The sequence below is a fragment of the Scyliorhinus torazame genome, chromosome 15 (assembly GCF_047496885.1).
Source record: "Scyliorhinus torazame isolate Kashiwa2021f chromosome 15, sScyTor2.1, whole genome shotgun sequence".
In the NCBI taxonomy this organism is placed as follows: Eukaryota; Metazoa; Chordata; class Chondrichthyes; order Carcharhiniformes; family Scyliorhinidae; genus Scyliorhinus; species Scyliorhinus torazame.
In genome coordinates this window covers 85632432-85653493 of record NC_092721.1, presented here as the reverse complement: position 1 = coordinate 85653493, position 21062 = coordinate 85632432, and the positions used below count along the sequence as shown (strand labels likewise).

General features: G+C 45.2%; 1 protein-coding gene across 4 annotated transcripts in view; it reads right to left on the bottom strand.

Annotated features, from left to right (window-relative positions):
- Positions 1-11649: 11649 nt before the first annotated feature.
- LOC140391661 (progesterone receptor-like) overlaps positions 11650-21062 on the bottom strand; it is a 645027-nt gene continuing 635614 nt past the window's right edge. For all 4 annotated transcript variants that reach the window (XM_072476373.1, XM_072476371.1, XM_072476374.1 and 1 more), the window contains one exon: positions 11650-20381. In XM_072476373.1, the coding sequence (XP_072332474.1) occupies positions 20226-20381 (156 nt within the window). In that variant the 3' untranslated portion in view covers positions 11650-20225. The remainder of the gene's footprint in view (positions 20382-21062) is intronic.

Below are 21062 nucleotides of genomic sequence, written 5' to 3'. Positions count from 1 at the left end.
ACAGAGCAGCTGGCTAATCAGAATTTCTGGCATCTCTCACAGGTGAGAATTTATTCAGGATTGTAGGAATCCCGCTCCAAAGGTTGCCCCTCGTGTATAATCATTGCAGGGCAGCCAGGGTCCTTGTCAGCACAATGTCGATGGACCCGTGGGTTGGCGGGGGGGGGGGGAGAGGGGGGGGGCTGGGGGGGCTGGGGGTGGGGGGGGGACTGGGGTGGGGGGGGTGGGGGGGGGGCTGGGGTGGGGGGGATGGGGGGGTGTTGGGTAATCCGTCCCCCTATAAAATCCACCCCTAAGAGGTTTGAAGTGAGGGAACGCTTTTGTTATTGACAGTAAAATAGTTCACTTGATATTTTTAAAAGGTTGTTAAACATGACACCCTGGTCTCTGGGGTGCAGGACCTGTAAGGGAGATTAGGACTCACCCCTTTCAATTCCAGTGCAGAGGCCAGGGTGCCATGGAATGTTTTCAAATTGTCATTGCCTGGCATGTCAGGGACACGCCTGCCGCCAACGAGAATCATTCTGGTTTTCCCACTGGTGGGAGCACTAAGTCGCAGATTTGGGATGGGGTTCTCTGGTCATTGCAATTCAATTTTCCTAATGGCAGTGCACCCCCACTAACGGATTTCACGGTGGCAAGGAGTGGTTACAATAGGAAATTCCATTGACAATCGGCGGGAAGATTAAATCCCACTGCCAGCGAATAGCGCGTTGCCGAGAAACATGTGGCTGGCGGAACGGAGAATTAGGCCCTTGGTCCAGATTATGTGTTAATAACAGAATAAACGTTGGCACCGTCTGAAGGAGCAACACCTCATCTGACTGGGCACTCTACAGCCTTCTGGACTCAACATTGAATTCAACAACTTCAGACCGTGAACTCTGTCCTCCATTTTGATTCTTCTTCCCTTAAGGTTTTTCTGCCACACTCTCCAGTTCCAAAGAAGTCATATTTGTTGTGTTACGTAATTTGGAATAACACAAGCTGCCACTTGATGTAGTTTTGAGTAAAAGATGCTTCAGACTTTGAAGTGAGTTCAATGTATTTTATTTAACTATTAGCACAATTCTCAATTAGTTCGACTCTCTGCTAATCTAAATGTAGTAACTCAGTCTAACTGAACCAGCCTTGCTCTAAGCCACGTGCTGGGGTGTGATGCTGAGGATACACCCTGTCTCACTCTGTAGATGTTGGTCTCTGGAAAGAGGCGGGGTGTGAGTGCCTCATCCCGTTTATAGTGAAATACCACCCCTGAGTGTCCTGACTGCTCATTGGTCATGTCCGATTCTCTGTGTTCATTAGCTGCATGTTTGCATATCATGACATCTCCCCCTTTTTAATGTTTTGTTGGCATTTGTGAATGTATTTACAGGTGAATGAGTCTGTCTAACGTGACTGACGGAGGACAACAGAACAGAGCAAACAAAACAAATGTTCACAAGTCCAGTCTTTGAGGCTTGCGTCTGATCCTGGTCGACCGCCAGAGAGGTGGTGGAGGGGACGACGGCGCCTTGACCGGCGGGATGGAAGCCTGACTGGTGGCCTCGTGGTGCGAGGTATCAGGAGGTGGCAATTCAACATATGGAAATGGAGGAGAAAGTGGTTGCGGGCAGGCAACTTTGCGCGATGGAGCCATCAGCCATACGTACAACATAAGAGTGGGGCGAGGCCTGTCGAACAACGACAGCCGGGGCAGACCACCCACCATCCGGTATCTTGATCCTGACAGTGTCTGCCGGGGATAGCATGGAAGGATCGGTGGCATGGACATCATAGCCCTGCTTTTGACGGTCTCTGAGTGCTGCATTTTCTGCAGCAGCGGGAGGTGATCCAGGTTGGGTAGATGTATGGCTGGAAGCATCGTCCGCAGGTCCCTGTTCATCAGGAGTTGAGCCGCCGACATGCCAGTGGACAATGGAGTCGCCCTGTATGCGAGCAGTGCAAGGTGTATGTCGGAAGCAGAGTCCGCGGCCTTGCAGATGAGCTGTTTCACAATGTGCACCCCTTTCTCGACCTTTCCATTGGACTGCGGATAGTGCAGACTGGAGGGGACATGCTGGAAATTGTGTGACCTGGCAAACGTGGACCATTCTTGACTGTTAAAGCACGGGCCATTGTCGCTCATGCCGGTGATTGGGATGCCATGCCTTGAGAACGTCTCCTTACAGGCTTTGATGACGGTCCGAGAGATGAGGTCCGGGAGCTTCAGCATCTCAGGGTAATTCGAGAAATAGTCGATGATCAATACGTAGTCGCGACCATTCGCATGAAAGAGGTCGTTACCAACTTTGGACCACGGAGAGGTCACTATGTCATGCTGTTGGAGCGACTCCTTGCTCTGCGCTGGCTGGAACCGCTGACAGGTAGCACAGTTCAGGACCATATTCGTGATGACCTGGCTGATGCTGGGCCAGTAGACAGCTTGCTGGGCTCTGCGTCTGCACTTCTCGACACTCAGGTGTCCCTCATGAACCTGGCGCAGCACCAAGGTCTGGAGACTGAGCGGAATGACAATCCTGTCCAGCTTGAGGAGGATACCATCAATCACCGTCAGGTCATCCTTCACATTGTAAAATTGTGGGCACTGCCCTATCTGCCAGCCATTGGTGAGGTTGTGGATGACGCGCTGCAAGAGGGGGTCTTTGGCTGTCTCATCACAGATGAGAACTACCTTCTCATCTGTCGCCAGCAGAGTGCTAGCACACAGCTGCACCTGCGATTCTATGTGCTGGATGATCTCCAGCGGCTCACTGGGCGAGGTAACGGAGCGAGACAATGCATCAGCGATGATGAGCTCCTTGCCAGGTGTGTACACCAAGTTGAAGTCATACCTCCCAAGTTTAAGCAGGATTCTCTGCAACTGAGACGTCATATCGTTCAGGTCCTTGTGGATGATGTGGACCAGAGGCCTATGATCTGTTGCGACAGTGAATGTCGGCAGGCCGTAGATATAATCATGAGATTTGGGGATGCCGGTGAGAAGACCCAAGCACTCCTTCTCAATCTGAGCACATCTGGTTTCAGTGGGCGTCATCGCCCTTGATGCGTAGGCTACTGGTGCCCAGGTTGATGTGTCATCTTGTTGAAGCAATACCGTACCGATGCCATCCTGACTCGCATATCTTTGTCTCCCGGTCCGGGTCGAAGAATGCCAGGACTGGTCCAGTGGTGAGCTTGACTTTCAGCTCCAGCCACTCTGTCTGGTGTGCCGTCTTCTACTCAAAGGCAGTTGACTTTTTCACCAGGTTGCGTAGGGCTGTGGTGTGTGTGGCCATGTTTGGAATGAACTTGCCCAGAAAATTGACCATAACCAAGAAGCGCAACACCGCCTTTTTGTCCTCAGGGACCTTCATCGCCTCGATGGCCTTGATTTTGTCTGTGTCCGGGTGCACATCATGCTGTGAGATCTGGTCGCCTCGGAACTTGAGCATCGATGTGCCAAAACAACATTTGGACCTGTTTAACTTTAGGCCGTTGGCATGTATACCGCGGAATACCTTCTGGAGACGGGACACATGTTCTTCAGGGGTTGTGGACCATATGATGATGTCGTCCACGTACACACAAACCCCTTCAATGCCTTCCATCATCTGCTCCATATTGCGATGGAATATCTCCGATGCTGAGATGATGCCAGATGGCATGCGATTGTAGCAGTATCTGCCAAAAGGCGTGTTGAAGGTGCAGAGCCTTCTGCTGGACTCTTCCAGCTGGATTTGTCAAAATCCCTGTGATACATCCAATTTGGTGAAGAAGTGCGCGTGTGCCATCTCACTCGTGAGTTCCTCACGCTTCGGGATGGGGTAGTGTTCCCACATGATATTCTTATTGAGATCCTTGGGATCAATGCAGATGCGCAGGTCCCCGAAGGCTTCTTTACGCACACCATCGAGCTGACCCAGTCAGTTGGTTCGGTGACCTTGGATATGATGCTTTTTGCTGAAGATCCTTGAGCTGTGCCTTCAGGCGCTCCCTCAGTGGAGCAGGGACACGTCATGGTGCGTGGACCACTGGCTTGGCATCAGGTCGTAGCAGAATCTTGTATCGATACAGCAGCGTGCCTATCCCGTTGAACACACCTGGATTCTGGGCGAGGATGTCGTCGATGCCGGCCTGAAGATCCACATGGGAGGATGTCGCGGTGTAAACCCTTTGAATGAGGTTCAGCTGCTTGCAGGCATGCACACCTAGTAGGGATGCCCTGTCCGGCTTAACAATTTCAAAGCGTAACTGTGCTTGTGTGTGTTGGTTGGCTACATGCAGATGGCAGGATCCCAGTGCCATGATGGCATTCCCGTTGTAATCCAGGAGCTTGCAGGCAGCTGGAAGGACCGTGGGGGACTTCTTAATGCGTCTGAAGTCTGCCTGTGAGAGGAGGTTGGCAGAGGCACCTGTGTCCAGCTTGAACTGGATGGGGCAGTGGTTGACCTTCATCACTGCTCGCCATTCGTCCTCGGAATCCACAGCTAGGATCAATTGGACTTGCGATGAGTCTGATGTGGCATATTCACACTTTGTAATAATGCCCACACGGTTGGCGTTGTCCAGGCATTCAGCATCTGGGTCCGTTGCACTGCCGGGATCAGAATCCTGTAGGCATTGTTGCATACTCTGGATGTGCCATCGTCGGAATTGGAAGCGCTGGCACCTGACAGGTGGTGCAGATCTGCACAGGGCTGCATAGTGGCCTGGCTTCCCACAGTTTAAACAGCGTCTGCCTCTTGCAGGGCAGTGTTTCTTTAAATGGGCGGTGTCACAGTTGGAATACGTCATGACGTTGGCGTCCTGACGCCCCGTGCGTCGTTGCACATGCGTGGTGCGGTTCTCAGACGTCTGCACCTGCGCAGTGCGGGTTTCCGCCGCTTCACTATCCTGTTCGCATCGCGCATGATTCGGGCCCCGGGAAGAGCGCACAAAATGGCCGCTTTCGTCAATGTTGAGGCTCTGTATCCGGGAGATGGCCTGCACACTCTGCCTCGTGGGAGGCTAGTTTATCATTTTCTGCCGTTTTGTACTGGGAGTAGCGATTTTCAGCGTGCTCATTGTGGTGAGCCACGTATGGCTGTTGTATATATTATTGTATTTACTCAGGGCTGTTGTCTATATTATTGTATTTACTCAGGGCTGTTGTATATATTATTGTATTTACTCACTGTTACTGTTGTTGTGTTGATGTTGTTGTTGGCTCCGCCTGTGGATCCGCCCCTCTGAGAAGGTATATAACCCATCGATCCGGGACAGGCTCTCAGTGCGGGAGAAGCTATTGATGGGCACATTCTAGCTGATTAAAACCACAGTTCTTGTTAACTGCCGTTTCGACTGGATAGATTGGTGTCAATTTAATCAGCTAGAATTTTTTTAACATGGAAGCAGTTTTAAAACCAGAACGCCTCGATCTGGACCCGCAGGTGCCAGAGGCTACGGCAATATTTGAGCATTGGCTCAATTGCTTTGAGGCCTACCTCGGCTCCTTCGCCACCGAGGCTCACCGGAAATTAAACAGCGTCTTCTCAACGCCCGGGTGAGCCACAGGATTTTCCAGCTCATCAGAGATGCGGCCTCATACACAGAGGCAGTGGAGCTGCTCAAACGACAGTTTGTGAGGCTGGTGAACGAGGTACTCGCTTGACACCTCCTGACCACGCGGCGTCAGCGCCAGGGTGAGTCACTGGCTGAATACCTACGTGAACTGAGCGTACTCGTCCGCAGTTGTAACTGCAGGACTGTCACAGCGGTCGAGCACGCGGAGCTGATGGTCCGGGACACCTATGTGGCAGGTGTCCAGTCCAGCTACATTCGGCATCGGCTGCTAGAAAAGGGGGCCCACGACCTCGCGGAGACTGTGAAGCTGGCTACCTCGCTGGTAGTGGCCTTCCAGAGCCTGGATGCCTTCCCATCTGACCACGCGGCATCCTCAGGAACGTCGGAGGCGCAGCCATCACCCGACCCAGGCGTACCTCATTCCTGCGCCGCGTGGCAGCCGTCCAGCTCTGGAGGACCATGCTGTTACTTCTGCGGTCAGGGCCAGCACCCCAGGCAGCGTTGCTCGGCTCGCAACTCCATGTGTAACGAGTGTGGCAAGAATGGCACTACACTAAAGTATGCCGAGCTAAGCCGAAAAAAGCAAAAACCAAAAGCCTGTCAAGTCCAGTCTGAGACTCAAAGACCCCGCAGCATGGCATTGTGCCTGCCCGGAGCACCCTCTTCTGCCACGTCACTTGCCGTGTGCAATCCATGGGGGCAGCTATTTTGTCCGACTTCGTCGCAACGCCATTTTGCGACCAGAACGACACTCATCGCCATCAACTCAGCTCCATTCAACTTGACCAGTCCCGGCCTTGCCATGTTCAAAGCTCGATGATAGCCATCAGCCTCAACGGGCAGGAGACATCCTGCCTCTTCGACTCCGGGAGCATGGATAGCTTCGTCCACCCGGACATGGTAAGACCCTGATCCCTCCAGGTCCTCCCTGTCTCACAAGTCATATCCCTAGCTTCCGGATCACACTCCGTGCAGATCCAGGGGTACTGCACCGCCAACCTGACAATACAGGGCGTCGGTCTCTGCGCCCCTCTCCTACTGGGATTTGACTTTCAGCGCAACCTCCGTAGTCTAACCCTGAAGTTCGGGGAACACCTGCCCCCTCTCACCGTCTGTAGCCTCGCGACCCTGAAGGTCGCACCTCCCTTGCTCTTCGCGAACCTCACCCCAGACTGTAAGTCCGTCGCCACCCGGAGCAGACGGTACAGTGCTCATGACAAGGCCTTCGTCAGGTCAGAGATCCAGCGACTCCTGCGGGAAGGGATCATTGAGGCCAGTAATAGCCCCTGGAGAGCACAAGTGTGGTCGTCAGGACCGGGGAGAAACACCGGATGGTCATCGACTACAGTCAGACGATCAACCGGTACACGCAGCTCGATGCGTACCCCCTCCCACGCATATCTGACATGTTCAATCAGATTGCGCAGTATCGAGTCTTCTCTACGGTGGACTTGAAGTCCGCGTACCACCAGCTCCCTATCCGGCGGGAGAATACACTGCCTTTGAGGCAGATGGCCGTCTCTTCCATTTCCTCAGCGTCCCGTTCGCCGTCACCAACGGGGTTTCGGTCTTCCAACGAACGATGGACCGAATGGTCGACCAGTACGGGCTGTGGGCCACGTTCCAGTACTTGGATAATGTTACCATCTGCGGTCATGACGTGGAGGACCACGACGCCAAGCTTAAATAATTCCTCCGCACCACCCGACTCCTTAATTTGACATATAAGGAGAAATGCGTTTTCCGCACAACCCAGCTAGCCATCCTCGGCTATGTCGTGGAAAACGGAGTCCTAGGGCCTGACCCTGAATGCATGCGCCCCCTCCTGCAACTCTCCCTCCCCCACTGCCCCAAGGCCCTGAAAAGGTGCTTGGGGTTCTTCTCCTACTATGCCCAGTGGGTCCCCAACTACGCGGACAAAGCCCGCCCACTCATTAGGTCCACCACTCTTCCACTGGCGGCTGAGGCCCGCCTGGCCTTCAACCGCATCAGATCCGAAATTGCCAAGGCCACGATGCACACCGTGGACGAATCCATCCTGTTCCAGGTGGAAAGTGATGCGTCTGACTTTGCCCTGGCAGCCACTCTTAACCAGGCATAGAGGCCTGTCGCCTTTTTTTCCCGTACCCTCCATGCCTCAGAAATTCGACACTCCTCTGTTGAAAAGGAGGCGCAAGCCATTGTGGAAGCTGTGTGGCACTGGAGGCATTACCTGGTCAGCAGGAGATTTACTCTCCTCACAGACCAACGGTCGGTTGCCTTCATGTTCAACAACACGCAGCGGGGCAAAATTAAGAACAACAAGATTTTGCGGTGGAGGATCGAACTCCCCACCTATAACTGCAACATCTTGTATCATCCTGGGAAGCTCAATGAGCCCCCAGATGCCCTGTCCCATGGCACTTGTGCCAACGCGCAGGCTGACCGGTTATGGGCTATCCACAATTACCTCTGTCACCCGGGGGTCACCCGGCTTCTCCACTTTGTCAAGGCCCGCAACCTGCCCTACTCCACAGAGGAGGTCAAGGCCATGACCAGGGACTGCCAAGTCTGTGTGGAGTGCAAGCCACACTTCCATCGGTCAGACAAGGCCCACCTGGTGAAGGCATCCCACCCTTTTGAATGCCTCAGTGTGGATTTCAAAGGGCCACTCCCCTCCACTGATCGTAACGTGTACTTTCTCAACGTTGTTGATGAGTACTCACATTTTCCTTTCGCCTTCTCATGCCCTGACATGACATCTGCCACAGTCATCAAGTCCCTGCGCAGCATCTTAACCCTGTTCGATTTCCCCACTTATATTCACAGTGATCGGGAATCCTCATTCATGAGCGATGAGCTGCGTCAGTACCTGCTCAGTAAGGGCATCGCCTCGAGCAGGACTACCAGCTACAACCCCAGGGGAAATGGGTAGGTGGAGAGGGAGAACGCTACGGTCTAGAAGGCCGCCCTTCTGGCCCTACGGTCTAGAAGTCTCCCAGTCGCCCACTGGCAGGAGGTCCTCCCTGACACGCTCCACTCCATCTGGTCACTGTTGTGTACTGCCACTAACGAGACCCCTCATGACAGTCTATTTGTCTTTCCTAGGACGTTGATCTCCGGGGTCTCGCTTCCTACCTGGCTCACGACTCCTGGGCCAGTACTCCTCCGGAAGCACGTGAGGAGCCATAAGGCCGACCCCTTGGTTGAGAGGGTTCACCTCCTCCATGCGAACCCATACGTGACACACTGCGATGGGCGGCAGGACACAGACTCCTTCAGGGACCTGGCCCCCGCGGGTACCCCTGCGCCCACGATCACCTCACTGCTTCCTTCTGTCTCCCCATCTACCCCATCAACTGGTACCCCTGCACCCACCATCACCTCACCGCTTCCTTCTACCTCCCCATCTACCCCATCAACACATCTGGGGTCCATTAGCACCGCCCCTGCGCCGTCACCCTGTTGTGAGGACGACGTGCTCCCGGAGTCGAAGGTCTCAACGCCAGCGCCTACACTGCGATGTTCACAGCGGACAATACACCCTCCTGTGAGACTGAACCTGTGAGTCCACTTCACCCTCGCCGGCCTTTTTTTTAACAGGGGGTGAATGTGGTGAGCCACGTATGGCTGTTGTATATATTATTGTATTTACTCAGGGCTGTTGTATATATTATTGTATTTACTCACTGTTACTGTTATTGTGTTGATGTTGTTGTTGGCTCCACCTGTGGCTCCGCCCCTCTGAGAAGGTATATAACCCATCGATCCGGGACAGCCTCGCAGTGCGGGAGAAGCTACTGGTGGGAACATTCTAGCTGATTAAAACCACAGTTCTTGTTAACTGCCGTTTCGACTGGATTGATTGGTATCACTCATGCACTGTGCATGTTTCAATCGCGACTGGCAGGGCCATATGCTTGATCTTCAGTGTCTGCTGTCTCAGAGTGAACCCTAAAAACGATTTGGTCTCTGATCATGGAGTCAGTGATATCTACGAAGTTGCAGGATTGCGCTAGCAGTCTAAGATTAGTTAAATATGAGTTGAAGGCTTCGTCTTTACCTTGCAATCGCTGCTTGAATGTGTAGCGCTCGAAGATTTTGTTGGTGTCCACCTCACAGTGGCTGGCAAACTTGTCCAGGATGGTCTGAAAGTTTGTCTTGTCCTGGTCTCCGGCGAAGTGAAAGGAGTTGAATATTTCCAGGGCGTGATCACCACTGTGGTGAGGAAAAGAGCTATCTTTTGTGCATCAGACGCACCATTAAGGCCTGATGCTTTGACGTAAAGCTGAAATTTCTGCTTGAATGTCCGCCAGTTGGCACTGAGATTACCGGAGGACCTGAGCTGGTGAGGAGCCGGAATTTTTTCCATTGTGCCGGTATACGTTCACTGGTCGTCACGGATCTTGCTGAGTTGAACTAACTAGATTGAACAGACTCATGGTACCATGTTGTGTTACGTAATTTGGAATAACACAAGCTGCCACTTGATGCAGTTTTGAGTAAAAGATGCTCCAGACTTTGAAGTGAGTTCAATGTGTTTTATTGAACTATTAGCACAGTTCTCAATGAGTTTGACTCTCTGCTAATCTAAATGTAGTAACTCAGTCTAACTGAACCAGCCTTGCTCTAAGTCACGTGCTGGGGTGTGATGCTGAGGATACACCCTGTCTCACTCCGTAGATGTTGGTCTGTGGAAAGAGGTGGGGTGTGAGTGCCTCATCCCTTTTATAGTGAGATACCACCCGAGTGTCCTGACTGCTCATTGGTCGTGTCCTATTCTATGTGTTCATTAGCTGCATGCTTGCATATCATGACAACATTATGCTTGAAACTTGTTTCTCTTCACAGACCTGCTGAGCTTTTCCAGCACTTTGTTTTCCTTTCAGATCTCCAGCAGCCGCAGTATTTTGCTTTTATTTTTATGCATGTTTTAAGTTCTTTATTTCTTTAGATCTGAGAACGTAGCAATGACTGCTGATACTGAGCACAAAGCATCAACACAAAAAATGCAAAGCACGAGTTTGACAAGGCTTATTGTAAACCGAGGCTGCCATGGCTCCTCCAGATACAACTGACAATTCAATTGTAATGGACCTTTCGGCTAGTTTTTAATAAGTCAATACCTTCATGCTGTTTCTCTGTTCATACTGTTCTGGAGTTAGTGGAATGGTGGCACAGCAGTTAGCACTGCTGCCTCACATCTGTAGGGTACCAGGTTCAATTCCCACCTCGGGTAACTGTGTGGAGTTTGCACTTTCTCCCCGTATCTGCGTGGGCGTTCTCCAGTGCTCCGGTTTCCCCAATTAGGTGGATTAGCCATCATAAATTGCCCCTTAGTATCCAAATAGGTTGGGTGGGATTACTGGGTTGCGGGGATAGGGTGCAGGTGTGGGCCTAGGTAGGATGCTCTTTCTAAGGACCGGTGCAGACTCGATGGGCCAAATGGCTTCCTTCTGTGCTGTAGGGATTTTATGATTCAATTTTTAAGAGAAATATAACAACTTCTTTGAGGGTTGTTTGATTTTAAGCAAAATGTAACTTGGGCACACGGTTTTCATTAGTTCTAGAGTTTTTTTTAACTTAAGTGAATAATGGTCACATTTGAGAACTAATTTTACTTGCTGATCTGATGAAAGGCTTTAATGGCTTACAAACAATGCTTTAGTCCCAGTGCATTTGCCACATAACTGAATTTAATTTACATTTAAAATTTAGACAGGCAGAGTTTTGGGGAATAATTACCTTTGCTGACATGGAGTCGAACTGTGATTGGTTCAAAGTTAGCTAGTAATAGGACACTTTGAATCCTAATTAGCAGGTTTATCTGTCTGGGTTACCCTTACATTCAAAGTGCTGGTTAACTGTTATTATGAAAATGTTTTAATTGCAGTTTTTTTAATGCAACTTCAAGATTTAAAATGTGACCACTGAATTTCAAAGTAAACATTTTTCATGCTGTGCTGTAAAATAGGCTTACGGTTCTCTTCTCCAACACACACCAACATTATTTTGCCTTTCCTCCTGAGCTTTAGGAGCAATGTGAAGTGAAAGTGATGATATAACTGTTCAAACATGGGGTTTGGCAAAGTTGAGATTGACACAAAAAACAGACACAAAACACCCTTTACGTTTTGAGCTGTTTTCATTTTAGAGCCAGACAAGCACTAAACAAAGATTTTAATCTTTAAAACCTGTCAACTTTACATTAGCAAGCAGCCATATTGTTGCTCCATACAAAACTTACAAACTGACAGGTATGTACAAAAATCAACAATTAAAACAATTCAAGGATGCCAGAAAGTATCAATCAAAAGCACAAGATACAGTTGATGAAGACAACGCTCCCATTAAATAGAATACTGCTACATGCAGCTTGCTGAAAACTGTTGATTGGTTAGGTGACCATTACTTGTAACGTATGTCTCATGGAAAAGCAATGACTAACGAATGCCATTTGCTGATTTTTTAAATGCGGCAGAACAGCATGGATTTGAGTTACAGCACGCAATAAAATAGCACTAATGAAGTCAGATGTTCAGGTGGGTGGATAATGCAAATGAAGATTTGGCAACAATTCAGCTCATAGACATAATATTGGCCAGTCTTAATTATAATTCATATTAACCATGCTTTGAATATGTGTGTGTGAACTTGATAATACTGAAACTACAATCAGTTGCGTTCAGTGCCATTCATCAAACTATTGCATGTGTGTTCACCAAGATGAGGCAACAGCACTGGGAAATTGATTATTTTCTGTTCTGCACCCAGTACACCATAGAACAAGTGTGGCATAATGCAGGTGTAATGAAGATCTGAAATTATATTCATCTAAACTACAGTTTTAACACAAATTTCCCCTATGTCACTTCGACTTTCAGTGAGTATGCTCTTCACCTACATTTGTTTCCTTTTCAGGGCCAAGTACTGGGCTATCAATTTAAAATGTGAATTAAACATTTGTATTCCTCTTGTGGTAGAAATTATACAAAAATTATGCATTTGATTGGGTCAACTATACCCAACTTACAGCACTTTATATCACCTGCAATACCAAACTGGATCATGCATATATGTGTGTATATATATTTTGGACGGAATTCATCGGCCATTCGCGGGTGGCGGAATTCTTGGTCCTGTCAGCAGCTCACCCCCGCCCGCGGGTTTCCCGGCGGTCTGGGGTGACTTCAATGGGAATTCTCATTGACAAGTGGCGGGAGTAGAGAATCCCGCTGCCAGTGAATGGTGCGGGTAAATTCTCAGTCCTCTCCAGCAGCGGTAGCAGACAGACTCGCAAAGGCGAATCCAGCCCTTTCTATATATAAATATATATTTACACACACATACACTAGGTGACAAGAACGAAAATATGTGTTATTGCAAATAACATTATGAAATTGGTGCAGATGAATTGTATCTTTACAAAGATTAGATCAAAAACCTAAAAATAATGCAAAAAGAGTATTCCCAAGTAAAGGAACACTTAATGTTGATTGCAGTCTGGACCATTGAACTGATATGAATGCTAATAATCACTGATATTTATCTAACTATAGGAACCACTTCAGCTACATTCCTATTTCCTGTAGAATCCCAGAAATGCTTATGCTTTTTGTGCCAGATTCACTATTCTTTGGTGCAGCAATGTCACAACAGATGTTTACACTGTCACCATTGCAAGAAAAGGCTTGTTTATAAATATGATTGCATTCAAGGATCATGTTACTGGCCCCATAGCACTTTTGGATAATTGAGGCAGTCATATTTGCTAAGCTATATATATTAATTATTTACAAGTTCTTTACACAGAAGTGTTTTGAAATTGCAAGTATTTAAAATGCATCCATAGATAAAGAGATAAATACAGACTTTAAAGAATCTCCATTCATGTCTGATACATTTTGACAGAGTCAACATAAAATATTCTGAGGGATAATCAGCGTGAGATATCTTTGCTTTTGTGTTGATCAGTGTTAAATTTTAAGTTTTTTTGCGATAGATCCACTGAGATTATATGCTCACTTCGAGCTCATATTAATTAGAACTCTTTATAGCTGTTAAACAATAGAGGTCAAAATTTTGTTTGTGCAGCAATCAACTGATTCTGCCAGCTTGAGTGAAGATTCCCAATGTGCATCACTGGGAGTAAAGTATATAATGAATGACTGATCATCTTGCTAAGTCTACTGTACAAAGGAATTATTTCCCCATTGTCTCTGCTGGGACTACTTATAATCTGCAGCAAAATGTTAAATATTTCATTTAGTTGGAAGTACTCTGTGGTATGAGAAAAGGAATCAAGCTAAAGATATTTTTTCAATTAGCCAAGTAAAATAAGTAACATTTTTGAAATATAGTTCAACCTAAAATTGAACAAATATTGGTTAAAACTATTGGCTAAAATTTCAAGGATGGTACTGGATATTTTTGTCATTAAATTTATGTGATTTCACAATACATTCATTGGCCCAAACCAGACAGTTTTGAGTTCACTTTAACATCTAATTTTCTTGGTGGAAGGGAACCACAGATATGGAATATTTTGTTACCTTGCATATAGTTTTCTTTTCTTACAATTTCTCCATTTTAGCTTTAAAAGGTGCTTTTCAACTTGGACAAAATTAGGCTAATTTAGTTTAATGCAGCAATTGGCAGGACAGAAAAATTGGTTACATAATTGAATGGCAAATGGGCAGCACGGTGGCGCAGTGGTTAGCACTGCTGCCTCATGGTGCCGAGGACCCGGATTCTATCCCGGCCCCGGGTCACTGTCCATGTGCAGTTTGCACATTCTTCCGTGTCTGTGTGGGTCTCACCCCCACAACCCAAAAAGATGTGCAGGGTAGGTGGATTGGCCACGCCAAATTGCCCCTTAGTTGGGAAAAAAAGAAGTGGGTACACTCAATTTTTTGTTTTTTAATAATTGAATGGGAAATCTTTTTTTTCTTTCAAGTTGGTTGCAGGAATTTGTTGAACATTGTTTATTTTAAACCAGATTATCTGATCAACTGCATTCAAACTCTGTAAACCTAATGAAGAGTATGATTGGGAAAAATGCTGTCGGGATGTATGATTAAAGGGAATTGTTGACAGTTACATTTTAAAGAATTATAAAAAAGGATTGCTGAATGAAAAACATGTCGGAAATAACTGACAATTAGATTTGTTCGTGGGCAGGATTTTCCGGTGGCGCGCTTCATCGGATATTTTAGATTTCTGCATTTGGTTCATGTATGCACAGTTCCCATAATTCATCTGGGTTTCCATTACTCCCCTGTTAACAGTTCGAAAGTTGTTATAATACAACCTAACGATATTTCCCATTCATTTTCTACAGTTAATAGTTTTAAGATGTTGCTAAACTATAATGTTGTGGAACAAGATTAGACTTAATGACGAATGCTGTTATTGCTGCACTGGTCTTGTAGGTGCAGGGATTTCAATTTTGGCGAATTGCGTACTTTCCAATGTTTGGTACATTGCCGGGATCAGTCACATGCATCGATTGCCTTTGTTTTTATGGAAAACAGTGGCAGGGTCAGATAAATTAGTAGTTAACAATGTCTAAGCAATAGGTCGGTAACATATTTCCTTTCCGCCTCCTCATATTTAAAGGAAGAGTAACAATTGTAATCATGATCAATTATTCCCATATTCTTACATTTCCTGCCACATTAATTGTCAGAACCTTCATAGTTGTAGTTAAATGTAAAGCTGCATGATCCCAAAATTTTCTTTATTCATTTTGTTTTCAATATTAAAAGTATGATCAGGAACAGTTAACAAAACATGAGACATGAGGGAAAGTAGAGGCAGCATAAATTGGCATGATGAAATCGTCAACATTTCAATTTCTTTAGTTCAATACTTGATTTGTTCTTAGAATCTTTAAAAATTCAAATGTATTTCATCAAATAAATATAAACAGTCAAAAAGACCCTTCTCAGCTGTAGTACTGTAAAATACGCTGTCCAGGTTTATTTTTAAAGCTGCTCATTAGCCATGATGGTTTGAACATGAGTTCACATGGGGTCCCAGTTTCTTGACAGACATCTTCAAAGGCAAACATCATACAAAAAGCTATTGCATTAATTAAATTGAATTTAAGGCTTTCAAAGTGCAAAACATCTAGTAAATTGTGAAGGAGTTAAAATTCTACTTGGAGATATCATATCTATGCTTAGCATGTTCATCTTCAATCCTTTTGCCTACGATATTAACAGAGGCATAAACCTATGCTATGAGGAAAAATAGAGGAATTTGACATGCTGAGATCTCATATGATAAGCTCCAGGCTTAGATTACTTACGGTTAAATTTTGTTAATCAAAATTATTTGCCTGAGGTTACTCTCCAGGTACCATGAATGAAGAACGTCAGTCAATTGCAAAAACCTTTAATAAAGTTCTTAGTTTCTAGCTGAATAAAATAGCCCCATTTTGTAAGAGAAACCCTCTTAGGTTTTCGTCATTTTCTTGTCATTAACCACATGAAAAATCTCAACATGAGATTCAATGTGAGACTATGCAGTTTAACTCTAATAAGTAAAAATGGGTGCTATGCTGAAGCAGAAACTACAGCTCATAAAAAGGTTATTACAATAGTATTTTAGAAATGTTTGAAAGTGTGTCAATAAATTCAAAAGCCTGAGAATGAGAAAAAAAAAACATTGAAACTTAATAGGTGAAATAGTACGCACATCAAAACTTCTGAACATTTGGACATGATAAAATATGACAATATGAGCAGATTAGCACTGAATCTGGAGATTCAGATAGCATGCCCAAATAAAGTCAACGGTGATGGTGTCCCTTTCTATTTTCCAACAGCTTTTCAACAAATCGGTCTGTGGTGGGAGAGGGCAATAATATATGGTGTGAAATATAACTCTGTTTGAATAATATTTCTCACTATGCCAAAATAATTGTGTTAACTGTAAATCCCATGGGTACCTTGCATGGAAGAGGAGGAAACTCTGGTAAGAGCAGACCTGACTACAACTCTGCCAAACTTCCATCTCTGGCTCTTGAATCTATGTTTATGTATTTCATAGACAAGGTTTTAATATATTGATGGAAAATCACACCCCAAATTAGACGGAGTTGTTTAAACACTTGGAATATTGACTTAATAAGCCGAGATAAGAAACAAAAACAACAGTCTTTTCCAATGTATTGACAAACCAATTACAACAGTGGGTCAATAAGGGATACATGTGGAACAATGACAAGATGCCACTTATAGAAAAACTGAGCTTTGGATCATCTTAAATTGGAATTTTTTGGTTTTCTGTTTGTTTACTCAGCACTTCTTGATCAAGAAACTCTAAAAGATTGCATTCGCATCTTTGAAAAATGGGATTCCAGAACTATCCTAACAAAAAAGATATTAGAAATGATAAAGTTTGAACCAATTCTGTCAGTGACAGCTTTCTGGTATTGAGATATTACAATTTATGTGCCGCCAACTAGGGAACAAGCCTCAGAGATTCTGAGCAACATCAGCATTTCTCTTCACAAAATCCTGTAATCTGAAAATCCTTCTCCGCTCTCAGACGAGTTTTATCATTTTGAGACTTACATATCCCCAATTTTGCTATTTGCTCGCAGAGGTTGTGTGGGTGTCATCCTGGGAGCATATGGATTTTAAAAAAAATTTAGAGTAGCCAATTATTTTTCTTTTCCAATTAAGGGGCAATTTAGCGTGGCCAATCCACCTAACCAGCACATCTTTGGGTTGTGGGGGTGAAACCCACGCAGACATGGGGAGAATGTGCAAACTCCACATGGACAGTGACCCAGGGCCGGGATTCGAACCTGGGTCCTCAGCACCGCAAGTCCCAGTGCTAACCACTGTGCTACATGCCGCCCTGGAGCGTATGGATTTTAATTCAGAACATTAGGATAAGGATTGTAAGCATTATAATTTATGTTTCTGTTACCAATTTTCACTTGACTGCCCTCAACATTCCTGTCTTACTAGTGTTGACTCTCTGCAAGCATAGAGTTCAATGGGCGTTGGCTAGCCTCGGGTCCTCTCCTATCTTGCCCAAGTAATTATTCTTGAGTCTTGACTATGGATGTGGGTTGAAGTCATTTTGTACTCATTGAATTTCCAGGCGATGGCATTTCAAAGGAAGAACCACCAAATCACAGTCAATAGCAGCAATCCCTGTCTTATTCCTTAGCTGAGGAGTGGAGAGGCCAACTGCAGCATCCCTACTACCTTTCCAACTGAAATGAGGCAACTTGGTCCAGAATTAATAGAGACTTGAACCTTGGCCTGACATACAAATATGGCTCAGTTGAATGTTGTTTCAGAAAAGGAATCAGATCAAGTGAACCTTAAAAGAAGCCTAACCTGAAGGAGACCTTTTCTGTGATTTCAAAATGAGCTCCTTGCACTCTGATATTTCCTTGGGACTTTAATATGAAAGACCAGTGCAGTCTTATATAACCTTGGGTTTTGTTATGAATTACAAGGAAGAGGTGGTTGACAACAAGGTCTCAGGGCTCGTTATTAATGGATGACTACCTCATATTGAAAGATTCATTATGAGCTGAACAAGGCAGATAAAAGGGGAATGGAACCCTGATTTAACACTATTTTATCACAGATAGTAACATTTCCCTGAACTGCTCCAAATGTTGCTCTGTAGCATTCTTGAACTTGGCTGCTTTTGAAGATTGAATCAATGACATTGTTTTCTGTCCTGTACGTTTGGTTCTCACAGACGACATGGGATGAAGTGAAGATCCAACTTCCCAAATCTCATTCATTAACTCAGTGACCATTAATTTATTTCCTAAGACATCTACATGAAAAAGTTGATCAAAAAAACATATCTAAATTGAAGTGAAATTGTCTGTCGAGGAAAAGGGTCTGCTAGAACATGGGGAAATTCAAGTGATACCTATTGTCGCTTGATGTGGTGACATCCTGCTTCCTGAAAATAGCCACTAGGTTGTAGGATAAGGTATGTCTATTGATGGGGCTGGTTTGCATTCTTTCTGAGAGAAACCTGCCATTACATTCTCCGTAATGTCAGTTGCCTGGTAGTCAAAAAGCAATGGGCCTTTTACATCATATTACATTTCTACAACTGTGCATTCATTTGTTTGTTTATATCTCCAATCATACTTTTGTAGCCCCAGTCAAGGTCAGTTTGAACCTCGCATCAAGCAGTGTCTAAAAGAATTTCAGGACACATGTCCTAGCATGCTGGAAACTCAATTTCTTGATCCTGAAGCCACAGTGGAACATTTTTTCACATGGAATTATACCAATTTCATGTTTTCCGTATTATGAAAATGCTGTTCATTTTTGGAAATATGAGCATTGCAACAGCACTGTGTTATCCAGATTTTTTTGTTGTTTCAAATGGATGCACTTACGTACTGGTTCTCAGCCTAAGAGCATTGATGGAAATTATCTGAGAAAGACTGTAGAGGAGAGTAACCTGTAAGGAAACTCTCAGGAAATTTTGCCATTCTAGCAGTCAGCTGCCTTTTGTGGGAGCAGGATCAACCAATCTAACCTCCTTGGCCTGATTTAAGAGAAAAAGGCATTTAAGAGTGCACATTGCCACCACATTGAGTTCTTTCAGCCCCAATAAAAGCTCCAATCTGAGATTTACAAACACGGGGATGCGGAATTTAAAAACCCGACGGCAGGCTTTTTGGGTACTGCCACAGTCAATGGACTTTTGAATTGTCCACCGCATTTATGGTCCCACGCCCTCTGCAACAGGACCATAAATTCCGCCCAAGAACTGGCATCAATGCAAGTGCCTTATTTTTAGAGCTGTTGATATGAAGAAATTTAGATGCAGCCCCCTTGGCTTGACGCACGCCAGAATCTCTGTTTACTTGATCTCCCTTATCAATGTTGCAAATCTGCATGTTGTTCATTTGAATGAGAATCAAGTGTGACCATTGAGGGAAGATAAAGGTTTCTTGGAGTCAGTGCAGATTTTAAAATCAGGGTGACCTTCAATTTCCCAAATTACATAAACAATGAATATCTTACATGAAACAAAAAACTTGTGGCACAGTCATTATTTGCAAAGTTTACTTCCTCTGTGGAGCAGCACTGAATACAACTGACCCAGTACAACTGCCCCAACACAACACACCCAGTAAAACTGACCCATTAAAACCGATGGCTGTGGCAGAAGAAAATGAAAGCAAGAACAGGGGAGGTTTTCAGATTGGACATTGTAAAAGTTGGTCACAAGATTCACTTAAATAACTGCATAAAAAGGCTGGTATCATTTATGGCACATGAAGTATGATGAATAAAGAAATTTTGGGGGTTATGCAGCTTTGAAACTGAAGAGCATAAGCATTTCTGTTTAATATTATAGCATATGCAGATACTTTACATAACTTGTAAGTTACAAAATACCCAAAAGTACCAAAAGATACAAAATCATTTTGATCCGGAGGTTACACATTAAACAACAAGACTAAATTCACATTTCATTGCTTATAAAACATATAGTGCAGCTATGGCAATGGACTTCCACTATAACTGTATGCCAAACAGCATTGCTTATTCTTCTGTAATAAATTTGAAAACAATCTTCACTCGCGGTACTGTCATGGTCACAAAAATAGAATAAAGCTGTCAACTTGCATAATGCAAAAAAATGCTGCCTGTAAATCAACGCAGCCAGGCGCAACAAAGAGAGAAATTTACTCATTTCTTGTGAAAGAGCAATGGCTTCACCAGCCCAGCCAGGATCTTGGGTAACTGTGTTGTTATAATCTCTGACATCATCTCTGGAAATTCCACACTCAGTGCCTGGGACTGAACAAAAGTATTCAAGCAGAACTGATGGAGCTTCTTGACGAGCTATTGAAAAGAGAAATGGAGTTACCAATTCTGACTGTGTTTTCTTTACCTGTGAATCTTTCAATATTCGGAATGGTTTCTATCACATACCAATTGGCATAAACAGGTTACAGCCAGAAATTCTGTTAGTGATGGACAAGCCAAACACTCCAACATATTCCGGTGACAACCCCCTGCCTACAATGTAACTGCAAACATCAATCCTTTTTTAAAAAAATCACCATTACCATAATGAACAGAGGAAATGACACATGAACATGTTAAGCATTGAGTCCACTGGCATCCAGCAACCCAGTTCTTTCTGATCTTATTTATTTCAAGAAGGAATAAAGGTTACAATTGTTACTGAAGAGAGAGTTCTGCACAAAACTTTTGCTTTCAGCCTGCCACTCCATCATTAAAGTAATAAAAGGGCACAAAGGGGTGTATGGGCAGAACATATAAAAAGGTGAGGCAATTTAGCCCACCCCACCCTTTAACGTACACGGCAGAAATTATGTGGGAAATTATAATATTTCAAGAAAAAAATATTTTGGCGCAGCACTCTTATTCTAATATGAATGAGTAGCTGATTCACTTAGAAGAGGAAGATCACCCATTCAATCCTCAATTGGTGTGGAAGTTGTTGATCTTAGTCATCGTGGTACTAAGAGGGCTACAGTGGCCGCTGCGCTACTGGGT